This window comes from Lepus europaeus, chromosome 15 (genome assembly GCF_033115175.1).
Source record: "Lepus europaeus isolate LE1 chromosome 15, mLepTim1.pri, whole genome shotgun sequence".
Lineage (NCBI taxonomy): Eukaryota > Metazoa > Chordata > Mammalia > Lagomorpha > Leporidae > Lepus > Lepus europaeus.
In genome coordinates, this window is record NC_084841.1 from 24,868,796 (window position 1) to 24,887,450 (window position 18,655).

General features: G+C 42.6%; 1 protein-coding gene across 4 annotated transcripts in view; it reads right to left on the reverse strand.

Moving 5' to 3' along the window:
- The window catches only part of DROSHA (drosha ribonuclease III), a 127,370-nt gene that overhangs the window by 25,270 nt on the left and 83,445 nt on the right, over window positions 1-18,655 (reverse strand). For all 4 annotated transcript variants that reach the window (XM_062211821.1, XM_062211822.1, XM_062211820.1 and 1 more), the window contains exons 22-25: window positions 13,401-13,460; window positions 12,054-12,153; window positions 7,686-7,788; window positions 4,910-4,980 (exon numbers count right to left, since the gene is read on the reverse strand). In XM_062211821.1, the coding sequence (XP_062067805.1) occupies window positions 4,910-4,980; window positions 7,686-7,788; window positions 12,054-12,153; window positions 13,401-13,460 (334 nt within the window). The remainder of the gene's footprint in view (window positions 1-4,909; window positions 4,981-7,685; window positions 7,789-12,053; window positions 12,154-13,400; window positions 13,461-18,655) is intronic.

Consider the following 18,655-nt stretch of genomic DNA (forward strand, 5'->3'; position numbering starts at 1 on the left):
AAGACACCTTTAAAAACTACGTTACACATTTGCTTAACCTAATACACTGGATTAAGCTGCTGTTTTAATCATATTTTGGAGCCTGCCATTCCTCAGCAAAGTGCATCAGCTATGTCTTCTGTAATTAAAGCTCATCTCAAATGTCTTTTATTTTAGGTACTAATTCATTAGCATATGCGCTTTGTAAGGTGGAGTGCAAAATACCCCAGAGTTCATGAAGTCCTGCACTGATGAGACCGCACTTTGCGTGCACCTACAAGTGTTTACTTGAAATATGGTAATGAATGAATTTTATGGAAAACCCTAGCACATTATTGTATCCATTGAGTTAAATCTCAAAGCAGTTATAATTAGAATTTCCTCAGGATTAAAGTGTCTTCCTTCCAGTTTCAGACTCTAGGGAGCCTTTGACTTAATCTACTTTCAGGTCTTGATGTTAAGTTTTTTAAATAAATGACATTAAAAAAGAGAGGGGGAAATATTCATTAAAAGGCTTTTTTGGCAGAGAGGGGAAGGGAGTAGAGGGAAATTTAGTATCACTTGTGACACATAGAGTGATAAAAATGAAATAAAAAAACTTGGTGTTTTTGTACAACTTGCATCCTAATAAAATACTCTTGGGGGTTCTTAGCCAATATTAAAAACAAAGTGCTGAAATATCAGACTGGTCTTTGCGGGCATTTTGAAGGACCTCCCTTAACCGACTCAGTAACCTCTCCCTCTCCCGGCATTCTCTGTGAATCATGCTGAACGTCACTCCCTGCTTACACTCTCCTGTGTCCTTGCCTTGCTTCCTTCCCTTCTCCTCCGCTATGGGAGCATTTACCAAACCGCAGCCCCCTGCCTGGCCAGCGCTACCGAGCCCCTCTGGAGACTCCACCACCTCGATTTGGATGACTCGTTCATTTCTGCAACACTGCTGACTGCTCATCCGAGCCCCGCAAGCCCCGCGTCCGGCCATCTTCACCTCATACACAACATGACCAAATAACAGCTTTCCACCTTTCACTGGAGACTAGGACTATGGTGTCAGGGCAGGTGGCAGGCTTGGAGTCAGGCTGCCTCTGGTTTGTTCTGATTCCACACTGGCAATCCACTTACTAAGCCTCCATTTCCTCAAGGATAAGCCAAAGAAGTGGAGCACAAACTTCAAAGTGTCCTCTGATGTTTCAATGAGCAATGCACTACAGCATTAAACCCAGTGCGGACTCACCAAAAATACTGCTCATCATTGAGGATACCAACACCGACGAACAGCTACTTCCTCCAACCAATCAATCCCCACCTCCAGAATATTCAGGGGTCAGGATATCTTGAGTCATCTTTCTCCCTTTTCCTGTGTGTTTTCCACTCAACAAAACCATGTCTCCTTTGATAGTCACAGCCAGCCATTCAGATGCAACAGCACACATCTCGTAACGAGACTATGTCCATTGTGTCCACTTCCTTTCAGCTACCCTGCACACTGCCCCTTGGCGTCAGAGAGAACAAACTAGAAAAGATCCAGACTGGAATCCTCGTGGCTACCTTCAGTTCGCATCTCTGGAAAACATTCACAGCTGACTGGCTGGGTCATTTGTTCATGCAGCATATTTTCATGGAAACCTCTTATGTATAAGATTATCAAAATGAATGAGACGCCTTCCCTGTCCTCAGAGGAGCCTTACAGAGAAAAATAAAAGTAAATAAGTGTCATCTAATAAACTGTGGTAAGTCCTATAATAGTGAAAAATCACTCAGAACTATGCCAGAGCTGCCATTTTCTCAGACTCAATTTCAGATTTAATCTCAGATTAAAGGAAATGGATCCAGTTGAAATAGTCTGACTGTGAGGTGCTACAATGCTACACCAAGATGGGTGGTGGCAGATGTCAAAGGTGAAATCACATATAAGCTCTGGGACAACCGTGCCTGGGAGTGTCAGACACAGCTTCAAAGAGAAGGCAACTCTTCTGATGAGTCCTGAAGAATGCAAAGAGCTGTGCAAATCAGCAGAGCAAGGATCAAACGGGGAACCAAGACCTGTATGTCCTGAAGAACACAGGCACAAAAAAGTCATCCTTGGCCAATGACACCAAGAGGGAATGAAAAAAAAAGGACACTGAAACCACAGATGGGAGTCAGACTAGAAAAATGATTCCGTGCTGGGTTGTGTGGTATGGAATTTGGTAGGCAGTAACCAGGGATTTTAAGCAAGAAAGGCCACCACAGAAACTGCATTTAAAAAAAATGACAACACTGAGGGGCCAGCGCCATGGCTCACTTGGTTAATCCTCCGCCTGCGGCACCAGCATCCCATATGGGCACCGGGTTCTAGTCCTGGCTGCTCCTCTTCCAGTCCAGCTCTCGGCTGTGGCCCAGGAGGGCAGTGGAGGACGGCCCAAGTGTTTGGGCCCCTGCCCCTGCATGGGAGACCAGGAAGAGGCACCTGGCTCCTGGCTTTGGATCAGCGCAGCGCCAGTCATAGCAGCCATTTGGGGAGTGAACCAACGGAAGAAAGACCTTTCTCTCTCTCTCTCTCACTGTCTGTAACTGCACCTGTCAAAAAAAAAAAAAAAAAAAAGACAACACTGAATTAAGTATGAATGGTGGATGGGCAGTCAGTTCAACAGTTCAGGGAACAGAAGCAGAGGGCAGAAAACGAAAGCAGTGAGATGGCCTGACTAGGGCTCTCACAAAGGGATGGCTAACCTGCTGCCCAAGAAAATGCCCCCGACTAGGATCAAACTAGATGGGGACAAAATCATGTTTATGCTTTCTTGGACAAGGCCAGACAACTCCAGGACCAGGTCAGACAAGGCTAAAATATCTGGCCTAGGGGTCAGCACAGTGGCATAGTGGGTAAAGCCGCCACCTGCAGTGCCGGCATCCCATATGGATGACAGTTCGAGTCCTGGCTGCCCCACTTCCAATCCAGCTCTCTGCTATGGCCTGGGAAAGCAGCAGATGGCCCAAGTCCTTGGGCCCCTGCACCCGTGTGGGTGTCCCGGAAGAAGCTCCTGCCTCACCTTGTGACAGCACTCCATTGCAAATAACCCCTTCTCCTCATCTAGCCTCAGACAAGGCAGCCAACAAAGAAAAGGAAACGGTCCTTGAAGCCATTCAGCACCCCTTCCTTGCTCCACTGGAACCACTAATCGAACTCTTGTCTGCCTACAAGTCTGTCTCTGGCTGATTAGGTTGTGATGATACCATCATTCAAAGGAAAAAAAAGGAAAGAAAGAAAAGAAAAATACCATGGTTCACTGACATCTCTCCATGCTACAGCTAACAGATAAGGCTACACAGATGGAAACCAATATGGAGATGTCTAATGAGCTAGAATGTCCAACTTTGTGCTCTTGAAGATACTGAAGTAGAAAGACCATCATTACTAAGTCTTGCTCTATTTCATAAAAGTCACACTCAAATGAATTCGGAATCTCAGCTGTCCCATTTGTTAGATAATGTTCAGACTCTGCTTTTTCACTTAGCCGTTTACTCATTTCATTCTTCTAACAAACATTTATTGAACACTGCACATACCAGCACTGCACTAGGTACTGGAAACGTAAGATAAGCCTGCTAAGCAGACAAGTGCGACAGAAGCAGTTTAGAGGGAGAAAGGAATCTAAACACACACTGAGGCAATGAAGAATACAACGGGTAAACTCACACGTCATTTAGGCCAACAGAAACACAACACGTGGGGATGCAGGCAAGGTGGGAGGAAGGGCAGGGCACGCACACGGAGGGCAAGGAGTTCAGTGGCACGTGGAGATGTGAAGGGAAGGCTGCAGAGCTACATAGAGTAAAGAGGCTGCTGAAGTGTCAATAAGAGGCAAAATGCCAGAACAAAAATATTTTAATATTCAATACAGTCTTAAAATATATGCCACCTGCTACAGATACAAATCAAGACACATGTGTATAGGACAAAAACGGCGTACATGGAGCATCTGTAGATTCTTTTCCTATCAGAAGAAATTCACACATACCCAAATCATCACCTATCGCTAGAAAAATAAAAAAATCAAATTCTTAGATATAAACATTATCTAGGTCACATTTTTAAAAACTATTGATTCCTTTTTTAAAACTACCCAAAGTAATACAGTAATAGCATCTGACTGTCACTTAAGCTGAAGGTTTCACAAAGGCTTAAAACACTGGCTTCCTAGGTTTTTATTGCTCCATGAGGGCTATTTCATTCCATTACGATGACATTTCAATTTGGAATACAGAGTTGCCTCTCCCTTTAAATGTTAAATTGACTTGTTTTGATACAAAAGGCATCCAGTATGCTCTATGATATGCAGGATTACAAAGGTATCTCTGGCACTATTAATAGCTTAATACTTTAGTAACAGCAGAAACTATTTTAGAATTTATCGTGTTTTCTTAAACCATAATTTGCTCTAAAAAATGTACTTTCATAAACTTTATTCATGGGCCTATCAGAAACTCTCTATGCACTGACTTTCCAAAATAAATGCACATTTATCTAGTCCACATAATTTCCATAAAAACAAGTCATAAACAAAAAAGCCAAAAAGCTATCGCTTCCAACCAAGCCTGCATGGGGTAGGTACCCATTGATTATAAAATATAAAATATGAAATCATAATTAATGTCAAGATATTACTTTAAAATGAAGCAAAGTTCTATTATATTTATAGTCACATTTAATTTACAAGTGACCATATGGAAACAGAGTTTGGGTGAATGAAAAACTGTGCACACGCCCAGAGAACTTTCCCATCTGCGAGGACTGAATAAGCTATTTTGGATATACTTGAAATCTACCACTTATGATAGATTTGGGTATTTTGTTTTGCCTATAGTCTCTTCAAAATAGAAAGACCAACTGAAATAAAATCTTCCATAATGATATATAACTGAGGAAAATCAAATGATTCAAGATGAATACCGGATCATTAAAGAGTAAGCGGCCAAATAACTGCTTGGCTTCCTCCAGGCTTCCCTCCAAGTAAACAGCTCCTAGATAAAAGGAAGAGAATGTCAAAAGGAAGCCTGCATTAATATTCAAAGAAAATTACAGATCTCTATAAAAAGCAAAAAGGCAAGCCAAAAAGCATTCACAGAGAAAAAAAATCGACAAGTTCAGAAGCAATTGTTTTAAAGGTAACATTATCCCACTTTCAAGCTATGCTCTGAATTACAAATTAGGCTGAAATACAAAATTCAATTTTCTAAAATTGAAACCTAATATAAGGAAAAGAGGCCAAATATGAACTATCATTAAAGGTGTGGGTATAAACCTTACTAAGGTAACGATGCACAAATACTTGACTTTATTAAAGAAAATTGTTGTTTCATTTTCTGAATTTATTGTTTATGTTTCAGACCAAATATATACAAGCATCTAAGAAAAAAAGCCCAACAGACAAAATCTAAGTCTAGATCAATGAAAGTTTCTGCAAATAAACATCAGAGTTGGACAGGTATCATGGCATGGCAGGTAAAACCACTGCCTATGGCACCAGCATCATATGTGAGCACCGGTTCGTATCCTAGCTGCTCCACTTCTAATCCAGCCCTATGCTAATGGCCTGGGAAAGCAGTAGAAGACAGCCCAAGTGTTTGGGTCCCTGCATCCTTGTGGGAGATCTAGATGAAGCTCCTGGCTTCGGCCTGGCCCAGTGCTAGCGGTTGCAGCCACCTGAGAAGTGAACCAGTGAGAGGAAGATTTCTCTCTCTCTCTCTCTCTCTCTCTCTTTCTCTCTCTCTCTCTCTCTCTCTCTGTGTGTGTATATCTCCCTCTTCCTCTCTCTAACTCTGACTTTCAAGTAAATAAATAAATCTTAAAAAAAATAAAATCAGGGAAACCTTTACCTTTAATTTGAAACAATTAAGCCCTGTGCCCACACTGAACTTCAATCATAACCAGGAAGTACTACAATAACATTTTAACTGGGTATCAAATAACTCTGGAATAGGGTATTCATATTTTTTTAAATTAAACTTTTATACCTGACTTCAGAAAGGGTGTATTTCCATGTAATATTTTAAAACATTCAACTACCAGTGTTTTTGATAAGTAAACATAGGTTCAATAGCCCTTATCCAAAATGCCTGGGAATGGAAACATTTCAGATTTTTTTTTTTTTCAGATTTAGGAATATTTCCATATACAAATGAAACATCTTAGGGATGGGAACCAAATCTAAATAAAAAGTCACTTACATTTCATATACACTTTAAATAAACATTCTAAACGTAGCTTTAGACGATGTCTTTAGCGTGCCTACGTTTTGACTGTGACCTGTCACGTTAAGTCAGGTATGGAATTAAGTTGAAGCTCAAAAGGTTTTGGATTTGAGGGCATTTCAGATTCTGGATTTTTCTTAGGGATGCTCAATCTGTATGTTTGTTATTTTCAACAGTTCAAGTAATAATAATGAGAATAATAATGGCAGCTGTGTGGTTTTGGGGGCCCACCTATGCTCCCTGAACTGTGAAAAGCAGGCTTACATAGGGTGCCTCAGCAGGAGGGTGCTAGAGAAGATGGGCAGGAGTGAGGATCATATTAGATGACCAGAAGGCAGTGAGCCTTTGCTCTGGGTGGGTGCAGCCCGGACTGGATACTAAGACCCTTCCAAGAACTCTGGGAGGTAAGTGACACTGTCTGCTTCTCACAGATGGGGAAACTGTGGATCAGAGAGATCAGATAACTTGCCACAGAAGCAGCTCTGACAAATGATGGAAGAGGGAACTGAATTATGTCTGCCTGACTTAGGAGCCAAGGGTAACAGTTACTGTCAAAAATATTATGTGTACAAAGCACTGTAATTCCAGGAGACCAACCTTCTGAAAACACACATATTTATGAAAAATAGACAGTGATGAAAAGACTGAATTATTTTAAACATTCTCTTGCTACTATCATCAGCATGAAATTATAATTGGGAAGTTTCTACATTCATTTTCAAAGGAAGAAGGCAAAAATGATACAGAAGTAGAAAAATCTTTGAAAACTAAAATGTACTTAATTATTTACCTAAAATTCAAGAAACTGTCAATCTACCGTAACATTTCATTGTAAAGCATATTTGTGATCACCAGCTAATTAACTCTTCAGAACTCCTCTATACCAACGGATCAGCACGGTGCGCCAGCTGCAGCACGCAGGCCGCGCGGCCATTGGAGTGTGAACCAACGACAAAGGAAGACCTTTCTCTCTGTCTCTCTCTCTCACTGTCCACTCAGCGTACCGTGCTGATCCGAAGCCAAGAGCCAGGTGCTTTTCCTGGTCTCTCATGGGGTGCAGGGCCCAAGCACTTGGGCCATCCTCCACTGCACTCCTGGGCCACAGCAGAGAGCTGGCCTGGAAGAGGGGCAACCGGGACAGAATCCAGCGCCCCGACCGGGACTAGAACCCGGTGTGCCAGTGCCGCAGGCGGAGGATTAGCCTAGTGAGCCATGGCGCCGGCCCTTAATTCATTTCAATTCAATAAATACTAAGCATGTACATGACACTGGACGTCAATTTGGCACCACAAACACAAAAAAGATAAAGTGTGATGGAGCAGCTGAAATGACTAAAATAGGAGGTAGTGGATCTGTACTCAGGACTTCCCACACTTAGGGAACAAGTAATTCTGTCCAAGTTCCCATACTGACTTTAATGTGCTCTCCAGACAGTTTAAATATGCAATAAAGTGGATTATAAATACAGAAATTACCTATTAATGCTTCAAAACAATTAGCCATTGCATGTCGAAGGTCCGATTCCCTACACAGGTCAGGGCCATGAGCATACAGCATAAATCGATCCAGTTCAAGTTTCTACAGAATTCAAAGTGACAGGAAGTTAAGAGTCTGATAAAATCTAATTTATGATAACTCAGCATCTCCTGGGGGTAACAAATCCATTGGCCACAGGTTAGTATATTAAGAGAGCTAAGTCTACCATTCATTAGAAGTCCTGTATGTATGAGTCAGCTCTAACTTGCTTCTTTCCCAAACTCCAATAGTTCAAGAAGGATTCAGAACCGATCAGATCTGAGCTCTCCAATTCCAAGATCAGACCAAGCTCTAGCCTCCGCTAGCAGAGACTCTCCTATCAGACTATGAACCTCTGGGTTCCCTCAATATCTAGGGAGACTGAAACCTAGCCCCAAGTTCAGAAAGTGTTTTATCTTTTTGATTCCAGAATTACAAGGTACTGATGATGTCTACACCATGCAAAATAGATTTTCATGGGATAAAGTAGAGGACAACCCAATCTACTTCTAAATCTTTATTTTCTAATTTGGCAGGATTTGGAGGATCCTATACCTCTTTACTGTGTTCTCTTTATGAGGCTTCCACACTCACCTCTGCAGGCTCAGTAGACCCTGTGAGCTTGAACTGGATTTATCTCAAGGGCTCTAGGAATACTGTTTGAGTTAATTTGTGTTTCTTTATTTGGCCTCAGCAGAGTTTAGAGCCTAATCTAAGGCCCACTTCTAGGTCTAAGACTGAAGAATACATCAATGTACACTAACTTCACCTCTGGCTTCATTTCACTGTCTCTCCCATATTTTTCCCTTTACTTTGATTTCTGTAGCTGCTTATTTTTTATCCTACTGTATTATAACATACAGTCCAAGTCCCTTTAGAACTAGACACAATATGAATGTTTTTATAAAACTCTGAGATTGAAATCATAATGCTTTCCTTAAAAGGAGAAAGACAAACACTGCATAAACATGCAATGAATCTGCTTCCATTACAATGTAAATCAATTCAATAAATACTAAACAATAACATGCCACATAACACGGAACAAGTCACAAGTCAGTGAACAATGTGGGACAATATAAATCTCATCAGACTTCAAATAAAAGACACTCAGATTTTGTGCATCTGGGTATGAATGTTAAATACCTATATCCATTTATATCAGAACAAGAGATGATAAAAACAAGACCTGTGCTATCAGTATTTTGTGCTGCTAGAAATCTTTGAGCATAAAACATACTCAAATGAGAGTTTTGACTACCACCAATGCAATAACAGAAAACACCTCTTTTTAAAAATTGGTCCCAAAGTGCAAGAGTTTATACTAGAATATGTAAATTTCATCTGTTTCACAACTTCACTGGGAAAATCCAATTGTTTGCTATCTCTGGAGCCCTGCTTGAGAGCAGACTGCAAGACATATTTCATCTGATAAACAACTATTCTGGAGTGCTGTGAATTTTCCAACTTCTCATAGTCCCTGCTTGCTCTATATCCTTATTTTTTGATGCAGGCTTTTAGGGAACATTTTAAAAAGAGAGAGTCGTATTCTACTATGTATATGGTTAACATGTTCATCTATCTGGAAGGATGACCCAGAGTTTTCATTCCATTCTCAAGGGGTCAATGATTTCCCATTTCCCATTACTCTCCCTCACTCCCAAGTGGTTAAGGACCACTGTCGCAGACAGCAGAAGGCAGGACTGCCACAGCCTTCTGCTGGAGCTGAGTACACTGGGAGCGCTGAGGCTTGGCCTTGGTGGAAGAAGACATTATAGAAATCCCTGAAGGGAGAACCTGGCGACCCCTTTCATTCATTATCCAAGGCTTTATATAGCACACAATGCTTTGTAATATCTTCTGTCTGCATGCTATGATAATTTCCCACAATTTGTATATGTAATTTCATTATATCATAAACCAAAAAGAAAACAATGATGGACAGAATGATAGTCTACTTATTAGTGTTTCCAGTGGCATTTACGTGAGCACCAAGAAGCATTGTGACAATTAAATCAACCAAACACCAAGGCAGTTTTACACGAAGTTGTGGAATTTCATTCATTGTGAGGCTGCTAAAATGAGGTTAGCTTACCTTGCTGCTAAAATGAGGTTAGCTTACCTTGCATCCCTGTTTACATTCTCAACTGCCACTAAAGCCAGTTCAAAGCCTACTGCTCTAACTATGATGACAGTATTATATGAAACAATGCATTCTCACTAACACAAATCAGCTAAACTAACCACACTTTGAGTACAATAACACCTTGGCAATATGAATTAAGAAATCAGTCAGAAAACTAGGATGGATTTTACAGAAAAAAAACATTCATAAAAGCTTTCCCAGTAAATCCCCAGTGTGTGGGCATTTAAGGCCCCCTCTGTACTATTGAATAAACCCAAAGTTCTTCTAAAATCTAAGGATCTGCCATAAGAACAGTAACAGCAATAAAAATAACTAGGAGGTGCCAGCATTGTGGAGCAGCAGGCTAAGTCACTTCTTGCAATACCAGCATCCCACACTGGAGTGCAGGTTTGAGTTCTGGCTACTCTGCTTCCAATTCAGCTCCCTGTTAATGTGTCCGGGAAAGCATAAGATGACAGAAATGCTTGGGCCCTTGCCACCCATGTGGGAGACCTGGATGGAGTTCCTGGCTTCTGGCTTCGGCTTGACTCAGATCTGGTTGTTGCAGCCATTTGAGGACTGAACCAGTGAATGGGAGACCACTCTCTCTCCCTTTCTCTCCATTTTTTTTTTTTTTAATTTATTTCACAGATAGAGTTAGACAGTGAGAGAGAGAGACAGAGAGAAAGGTCCTCCCACCACTGGTTCACCCCCCAAATGGCCGCCACGGCTGGAGCTACACCGATCTAGAGCCAGGAGCCAGGTGCCTCCTCCTGGTCTCCCACGCGGGTGCAGGGGCCCAAGCACCTGAGCCATCCTCCACTGCCTTCCCAGGCCACAGCAGAGAGCCAGACCGGAAGAGGAGCAACTGGGACTAGAACCCGGCACCGATATGGGATGCTGGTGCTGCAGGTGGAGGATTAACCAAGTGAGTCACGGTGCTGGGGGCCCCCCTCCCTTTTTTTTTTTTTTTTTTAAGATTTATTTATCTATTTAAAGTCAGAGTTACGCGGAGAAAGAAGAGGCAAAGAGAGGTCTTCCATCAGCTGGTTCACTCCCCAATTGGCCACAACGGCCAGAGCTGCGCCGATCCAAAGCCAGGAGCTTCCTCCTGGTCTCCCATGTGGGTGCAGGGGCCCAAGGAGTTGGGCCTTCTTCTACTGCTTTCCCAGGCCATAGCAGAGAGCTGGATCAGAAGTGGAGCAGCCAAGACTCAAAACGGCGCCCATATGTAATGCCAGCACTGCAGGTGACGGCTTTACCAGCTACACCACAGCACCAGCCCCTCCACATCTTCTTGTCTCTCTCTGCCTTTTAATAATCAAATAAATCTTTAAAACAATTAACTAGCTCCTACAAGTTTACTAATATCTTTGTGTGATGTATTGTGCCAAATACTTTCTAAATGAAATACTAAAGCTAATAATCTCATTCTCAGAGCTAAGCTGTGTAACAGGTGCTAATGCTGTTTCCATTTTACAGACACGAGAGTAAAGGGTTGGGGAAGACAACTTGCATTGGGGCACCCTGTTTGTAAGGGAAAGGGTATGGACTAGATCCCTCATAGGGTCAGCACAAATGTCTTTGCTCTAGTCTACTAGGATTTGTTACCATCAGACACTGCCCAAACATGGAAACATATCAGACCATAGTGCCTGGCATGAATCTGAACCAACAAGAGGCTTTGTTAGTCACTCGTCTAGGTCAACGAGGCAAGCTGGCCAGCATAACCTCTAAATCTTAATTAATGGGATATGTGATTTGGGGGAAGCTCAAAGATCTATAAAGTATCCCTTGTAGCTGTAAATTGTCTGGAGTATTCTGTTCAAAGCTATAATTCTGCTTGTTAATGTAAATTAAAAACAAATGTAATACAGAAAGATTACACAAAGGGAAAATACAAAATATTTCATTCCTTTTGCTTTGTTCCCCTGTTCCTTTCTCCCAAATGTTTAACCCTGTTCATGTACATCTGTCAAGTTTTTCCTCATCTGTTCTCAAGTTACCTCACTGTGCAATTCATTAACTGCTGGTGGAAACTCACAAAGGTAACAGAACTAATAAGGATGAATCGTTAGAATCCAAACAAAACATACTTTCTGGTCTATATAACAGCAAACCCTTAATCCACCCTTAAAAGTAACTTGTCAAATGCAGAACTAGGTGTGGATGAGAGAAATGTATGTTCAGGTGCTTACTCTACCTTGGCGAGCATGGCTAGGTGCTGGTTCTGAACGATGGCCGTTCGGTAGGTTGCCAGTCCTCCTTCTTCCAGACTGGGAAACAAATAGTACAAATGGACACTGCAGGAAAAAAAAGCCATCGGTAAATAAGACAGACAATGGTGTGTCTGCAGTGTTGAGTCACAGAATACAGCTGGGCTGACTCAAGGTCTTGGGAAGTTAAATGGGAAGCACAGTGTATTCAAATGTGTTAAAACCATTCCCTCATATGGCACCATTCCCTCATATTTCCATATATATTTCTCTGAAATCTGCTGACTACAAAAACCCAAACAGTCACATTGTTTATGTCTGCTCAGAGCAAACAGATCTGATACTCTGCAGCTGGGACTAGAAACAAGTGTTTTCCTTGGGATTGGGCTATCAGTGGACCCTGGAGAGAATCCTGGGAAGCCCATGGTAGGGGCACAGAGGTGGCATATTCTTCACAAGCACACACAGAGACAGGAGCAAAACTCAGAGTGGCACAGGTGGCTGGCTCTGCTGTAAGGGTGAGTCTGCAAGAGCTGATCTTCAAAGGGCAGGAACTGAACAGAGGACTATGGGGATAACCAGAATGGACCACAGTAGCAACTGACCCCCTCCTGCATCTCACACCATTGTATAAGATCCACAGTTAATTAGGGCAGCTAAGTACATTGAGTCTTTGAGGCTTAGAAGGGAGCCTCCTCTCCCTGTTAATGTCCTCTTGTGAAAAGAAATGACCAAAAGAGAATAAAAATAGCTCAGGAGAGTTCCAATAAAAGCATGTTCTGTCTCGTTTTAAAAAAGAGATTATATGAGTATGGCAAAACAAATGCACTTTTTTACCCCTACCTCTAAATTAAGGATCCTAAAACACACATGCTTACTTACATACTTACACACACACACCCCAAAATCTAGTCATTAAAATTACTTGTAAACTTTATTTCCCTTGAGATCAGAAAGAGTGAGAAGGGGATCAAAGACAAATCCTAGAAGATGAAATGACATTTTCAAATATCATCCTTTTCTTTGCAAATTGAATATAAGCTCCGAGGCTTCTAGACCAAGACCCGCTGATCTCCTGTGGCTGTAATCAACTTTAACGTACACTTGACAGGCCAGAGAGACCAGCCTTTCATCCTGTAATCTCACTCACTACAGCACCAGGGAGCACAAGTTACCAGGGCAAGAGCCATGGATGTGTGGCTTTTAAGCTCCACTGAAGAGACAAAATACATGATGTTTCCATGCCTTGTTTGGCTAATTACAAAGAAGGTAATGCAATAAGTATGTTACTTATAAAATGTAATCACTGGGGAGCTGTGAAGAAGGCTACTCACCTGGTCAGGAATTCAACAACAGCATCACCCAGGAACTCCAACCGCTCATTGTGGTTAATCCTATAAAGAGTATTAAAAAGATCACTTAACATAGCATTCTTACCTTCCCTCCCCATCTCTTCAAAGAAAAGGAAACATGAGAGTTGACTCCTTTAGCAATCAAAGCACCTGACTTTCCTTATCCCTCACACCAAAGGGCACTGACCACCATGCTAGCCTGGATGCACTGCGAGATGGAGGGGATTTCCAAGTATCAGACAGCTCAGGCTTTCTAACCTGGGGGTTTCCTTTCCCTAGAAACCAGTGAAAGAACTGGCGACCTGGGGCTGACACTGTGGCATGGCAGGTTAGGCCACCATCTACAGTGCCAGCATCCTGTATGGGTACAGGTTCAAGCCCAGGCTGCTCCATATCTAATCCAGGATGAAGCTCCAGGTTCCTGGCTTTGGCCTGGCTCAGCTTTGGCCATTGCAGCCACTTGGGGAGTAAACAGCAAATGGAAGATCTCTCTTTGTCCCTCTCTATATATAATTCTCACTTTCAATAAATAAAGAAATCTTTAAGCAAAAAAAAAAAAAAAAAAAAACTTATTTACTGGAAAATAAGTTCTGATGTAATGTTCTCAAGACAGTTCCTTTCATCCAAACTCTAAACTCAACTTCTTCAAAATGGGCCCAACCTACCTTTGCAGTCTCATTTCCACTGCTAACCTCTCTAATCTACGTATCAAGGTTCAGATCCAAGGTACCTGGTATACTCCAAGAGGTAACCCTAAAGCAGCTTGCACCTCTGTTCAAGTCCCCATCTCTGCCTCCCCAGAGCTTTCTACCCACTCTCCTGAACAGTCAGCACACTGAGAATCTACAAAGCCTGCCTGATGCCCACCACCCAAATGAACCCCCACCTCATGGCACAGATTACACTTTATTTACACCTTAATTACATGAAGTCACAATTCACAGGATGTTAGTTTTTTATTGCCAAATGTAACGCTGAGGGTCAGGGAAGTGGCTTTATGCTGAAAGTTAATTCCCTCTGGGAGGTACTATGGGAGGGCAGAACCTTCCAATCACAGTGTTCAGAGGTGGGGCCCCTGGGAGTTGATTAGGATTAAATAAGGTCATCGGGATGGTGCCCCATGAATGAACATTGCTAGCTTTATAAGAAGGGGTAGAGGGGCTGGCGCTGTGGCATAGTGGGTAAAGCTGCCACCTGCAGCACCGGCATCCCATATGGGCGCCGGTTCAAGACCTGGCTGCTCCACTTCCAATCCAGCTCTCTGCTATGGCCTGGGAAAGCAGTAGAAGACGGCTCAAGTCCTCGGGCTCCTGCACCCGCGTGGGAGACCTGGAAGAAGCTCCTGGCCCCTGGCTTCAGACTGGCGCAGCTCCAGCTGTTGCAACCAATTGGGGAGTGAACCAGCAGATGGAAGACCTCTCTTTCTCCGCCCCCCCAACACCCACACACACACCTCTCCTTCTCTCTCTGTGTAACTCTGACTTTCAAGTAAAATAAATAAATCTTTTTTTAAAAAAAAAAAAAGGGGGGGGGGGGGAAGGCCAGAAAAGACACACATGTGCATACCCTATCTGTTGCCATGTGACAGCCTGCACTGCCTCAGGACTCCACCAGCAAGAAGGCTACAACCAGATATGACCCCATTGCCTTTATATAGTATGAAGGCTCAGGTATTTTGTTATAGTCATGGGAAGTGGACTTACTCAGTGGCCCACGGAAAACTCCCTCTGCCACTCAGTAAGGCCAATATAACTGCCTTTTCTCAGTGCTAGAGTGCTTTTCCTTTCTCATGGTCTTTGGCTGAACAGGGAAACAACATAATCTGATTTAGGTTTTATTTATTTATTTTTTTAAATTGTCAGATAGAGCTAGACAGTGAGGGAGAGAGACAGAGAGAAAGGTCTTCCTTCCGTTAGTTCACTCCCCAAATGGTCGGTAGGCCGGAGTTACGCCAATCAGAAGCCAGGAGCCAGGTACTTCTTCCTGGTCTCCCACGCGGGTGCAGGGCCCAAGCACTTGGGCCATCCTCCACTGCCTTCCCAGGCCACAGCAGAGAGCTGGACTGGAAGAGGAGTAACCGGGACTAGAACCCAGTGCCCATATGGGATGCCGGCGCTGCAGGCGAAGGAATCACCAAGTGAGCCACAGCGCCGGCCCTGATTTAGGTTTTCTAAAATTCTACTTCGGCTGCAGTGCAGAAAAAGAGTGTGGGAAAGAGAGGCCTTGAGCAGGGGAAGAGGGTACAACGGCAGTCATAAGGGGACACAGGGTGGCTTAGGCTGGAGGGCAACAGTGTAGGAGGAGACAAACAGTCGATTTGGGACACATTTCAGAGCTGTAACTAAAAACAACTATTAGTGATAGTGGGGATCTACAAGCTGAAAAGATGAAGGTCAATGCCCAGCTTCATTTGAAGGGGAAGACCAAGAGTACAGCAGGTTTGGGGAGAAGCAGATGCTGTTATTTTAGACAGGTTAACTCTGAAATGCCCAGGAAAACTCCCAAACGGAGAGATCCAATAAGGTGCTGCATATATTTACCTACTGCTCATGGCCAAGGACAAAGGCAGTAATAAGTGTTTAAATAGGATTTCAGGTGAGGGATCCAAAGGCACCACTTGGGAAAAGAAATGAAGCTAGAGAAAAGGAGAGGGCCCAGGACCGAGCCCAGGAAAATGTCAAGGTTAAGAAGTCAAACAGAAGAAAGTCCAGCCAAAGAGCAGGACTGGCCATGGAGGCGAGAAGAAAAGGAAGCCAAGGTGTTTCTCTCTAGCCAAAGTAACGAATGCATTACAAGGACGAGGCAGTCAGTCACGCCCAGAGCTGCTCAGAATCAAGCCAGATGGGAACAGAGCACTGATTCAGTCATGGGGCAGTAACACAGGCCCCTGATGAACGACCCGGGGTGTGGTACAGATGAACCTGATTCCGATTCAAGTGGGCTGGGGAAATAATGAGTCACCTGAGATTGTCCAGGGAAAGAACCCAAGTGTCTGTTTCAGGACTGGCTGCGGAAGGAGAAAAGAGTGTGCAAGGGGAAGGAAACAGAAGGGACCAGTGATGGTGCTGGAGAGGAAAGGAGGGCACACAGCATCCCTGGGACTGGGAAATGTCTCTAACACCAACCTACATCTTTGCAAAAATGTCAACAGCTGACTACCAAGTCTAAACCTGTCTGGCTTTCAAAGTCCTTCTTTTTTTTTTTTTTTTTTCCTTTTCAACTTTTATTTAATAAATACAAATTTCCAAACTACAACTTTTGAATTATAGCAGCTTTCCCCCAATAACCTCCCTCCCACCCGCAACCATCCCATCTCCCACTCCCTCTCCCATCCCATTCTTCATCATGATTCATTTTCAATTATCTTTATATACAGAAGATCAACTTAGTATATACTAAGTAAAGATTTCAACAGACTGCACCCACAAAGAAACACAAAGCATAGAGTACTGTTTGAGTAGTAGTTTTACCATTAATTCTCATAGTACAACACATTAAGGGCAGAGGTCCTACATGGGGAACAGGTGCACAGTGACTCCCGTTGTTGATTTAACAATTTGACACTCTTATTTATGACATCAGTGATCACCCAAGGCTCTTGTCATGAGCTGCCAAGGCTGTGGAAGCCTCTTGAGTTCACCAACTCTGATCTTATTTAGACAAGACCATAGTCAAAGTGGAAGTTCTCCCTTCAGAGAAAGGTACCTCCTTCTTTGATGTCCCGTTCTTTCTGCTGGGATCTCACTCACAGAGATCTTTCATTTAGGTGGTTTTTTTTGTTGTTTTTTTTTTTTTTTTTTTTTTGCCACAATGTCTTGGCTTTCCATGCCTGCAAAACTCTCATGGGCTTTTTAGCCGGACCCAAATGTCTTAAGGGCTGATTCTCAGGCAAGAGTGCTGTTTAGCGCTTTTGCCATTCTGTGAGTCTGCTGTGTATCCTGCTTCCCATGTAGGATCATTCTCTCCTTTTTAATTCTATCAATTATTTACAGACACTGGTCTTATTTATGTAACCCCTTTGACACTTAATCCTATCTTTTTGATCAATTATGAACTTAAACTGATCACTTTAACAAGGAAGATGGCATTGGTACATGCCACCTTGATGGGATTGAATTGGAATCCCCTGGCACGTTTCTAACTCTACCATTAGGAGTAAGTCCGAGTGAGCATGTCCCAAATTGTACATCTGCTCCCTCTCTTATTCCCACTCTTATATTTAACAGGGATCGTTTTCAGTTAAATTTAAATGACTAAGAATAATTGTGTGTTAATTAAAGAGTTCAACCAATGGTATTAAGTAGAACAAAAAAAAAAAAACACTAAAAGGAATAAAATAGTAAGGTGTTCCTCCACAGTCAGGACAAGGGCTGATCAAGCCATTGTTTCTCATAGTATCCATTTCACTTCAACAGGTTTCCTTTTAAGTGCTCAGTTAGTTGTCACCGATAAGGGAGAACATATGATATTTGTCCCTTTGGGACTGGCTTATTTCACTCAGCATGATGTTTCCCAGATTCCTCCGTTTTGTTGCAAATTACCGGATTTCATTTTTTTTAACTGCTGTATAGTATTCTATAGAGTACATATCCCATAATTTCTTTATCCAGTCTACCGTTGATGGGCATTTGGGTTGGTTCCAGGTCTTAGCTATTGTGAACTGAGCTGCAATAAACACTGAGGTGCAGACAGGTGTTTTATTTGCCAATTTAATTTCCTTTGGGTAAATTCCAAGGAGTGGGATGGCTGGGTTGTATGGTAGGGTTATATTCAGGTTACTGAGGAATTTCCAAACTGATTTCCATAGTGGCTTTACCAGTTTGCATTCCCACCAACAGTGGGTTAGTGTCCGTTTTTCCCCACATCCTCACCAGCATCTGTTGTTAGTTGATTTTTGAATGTGAGCCATTCTAACCGGGGTGAGATGAAACCTCATTGTGGTTTTGATTTGAATTTCCCTGATGGCTAGTGATCCTGAACATTTTTTCATGTGTCTGTTGGCCATTTAGATTTCCTCTTTTGAAAAATGTCTATTTATGTGCTTGGCCCATCTCTTAAGTGGGTTGTTTGTTTTGTTGTTGCATGGAGTTTCTTGATCTCTTTATAGATTCTGGTTATTAATCCTTTATCTGTTGCATAATTTGCAAATATTTTTTCCCATTCTGTCGGTTGCCTCTTCACTTTCCTGTTTCTTTTGCAGTACAGAAACTTCTCAATTTGATATAATCCCAATTGTT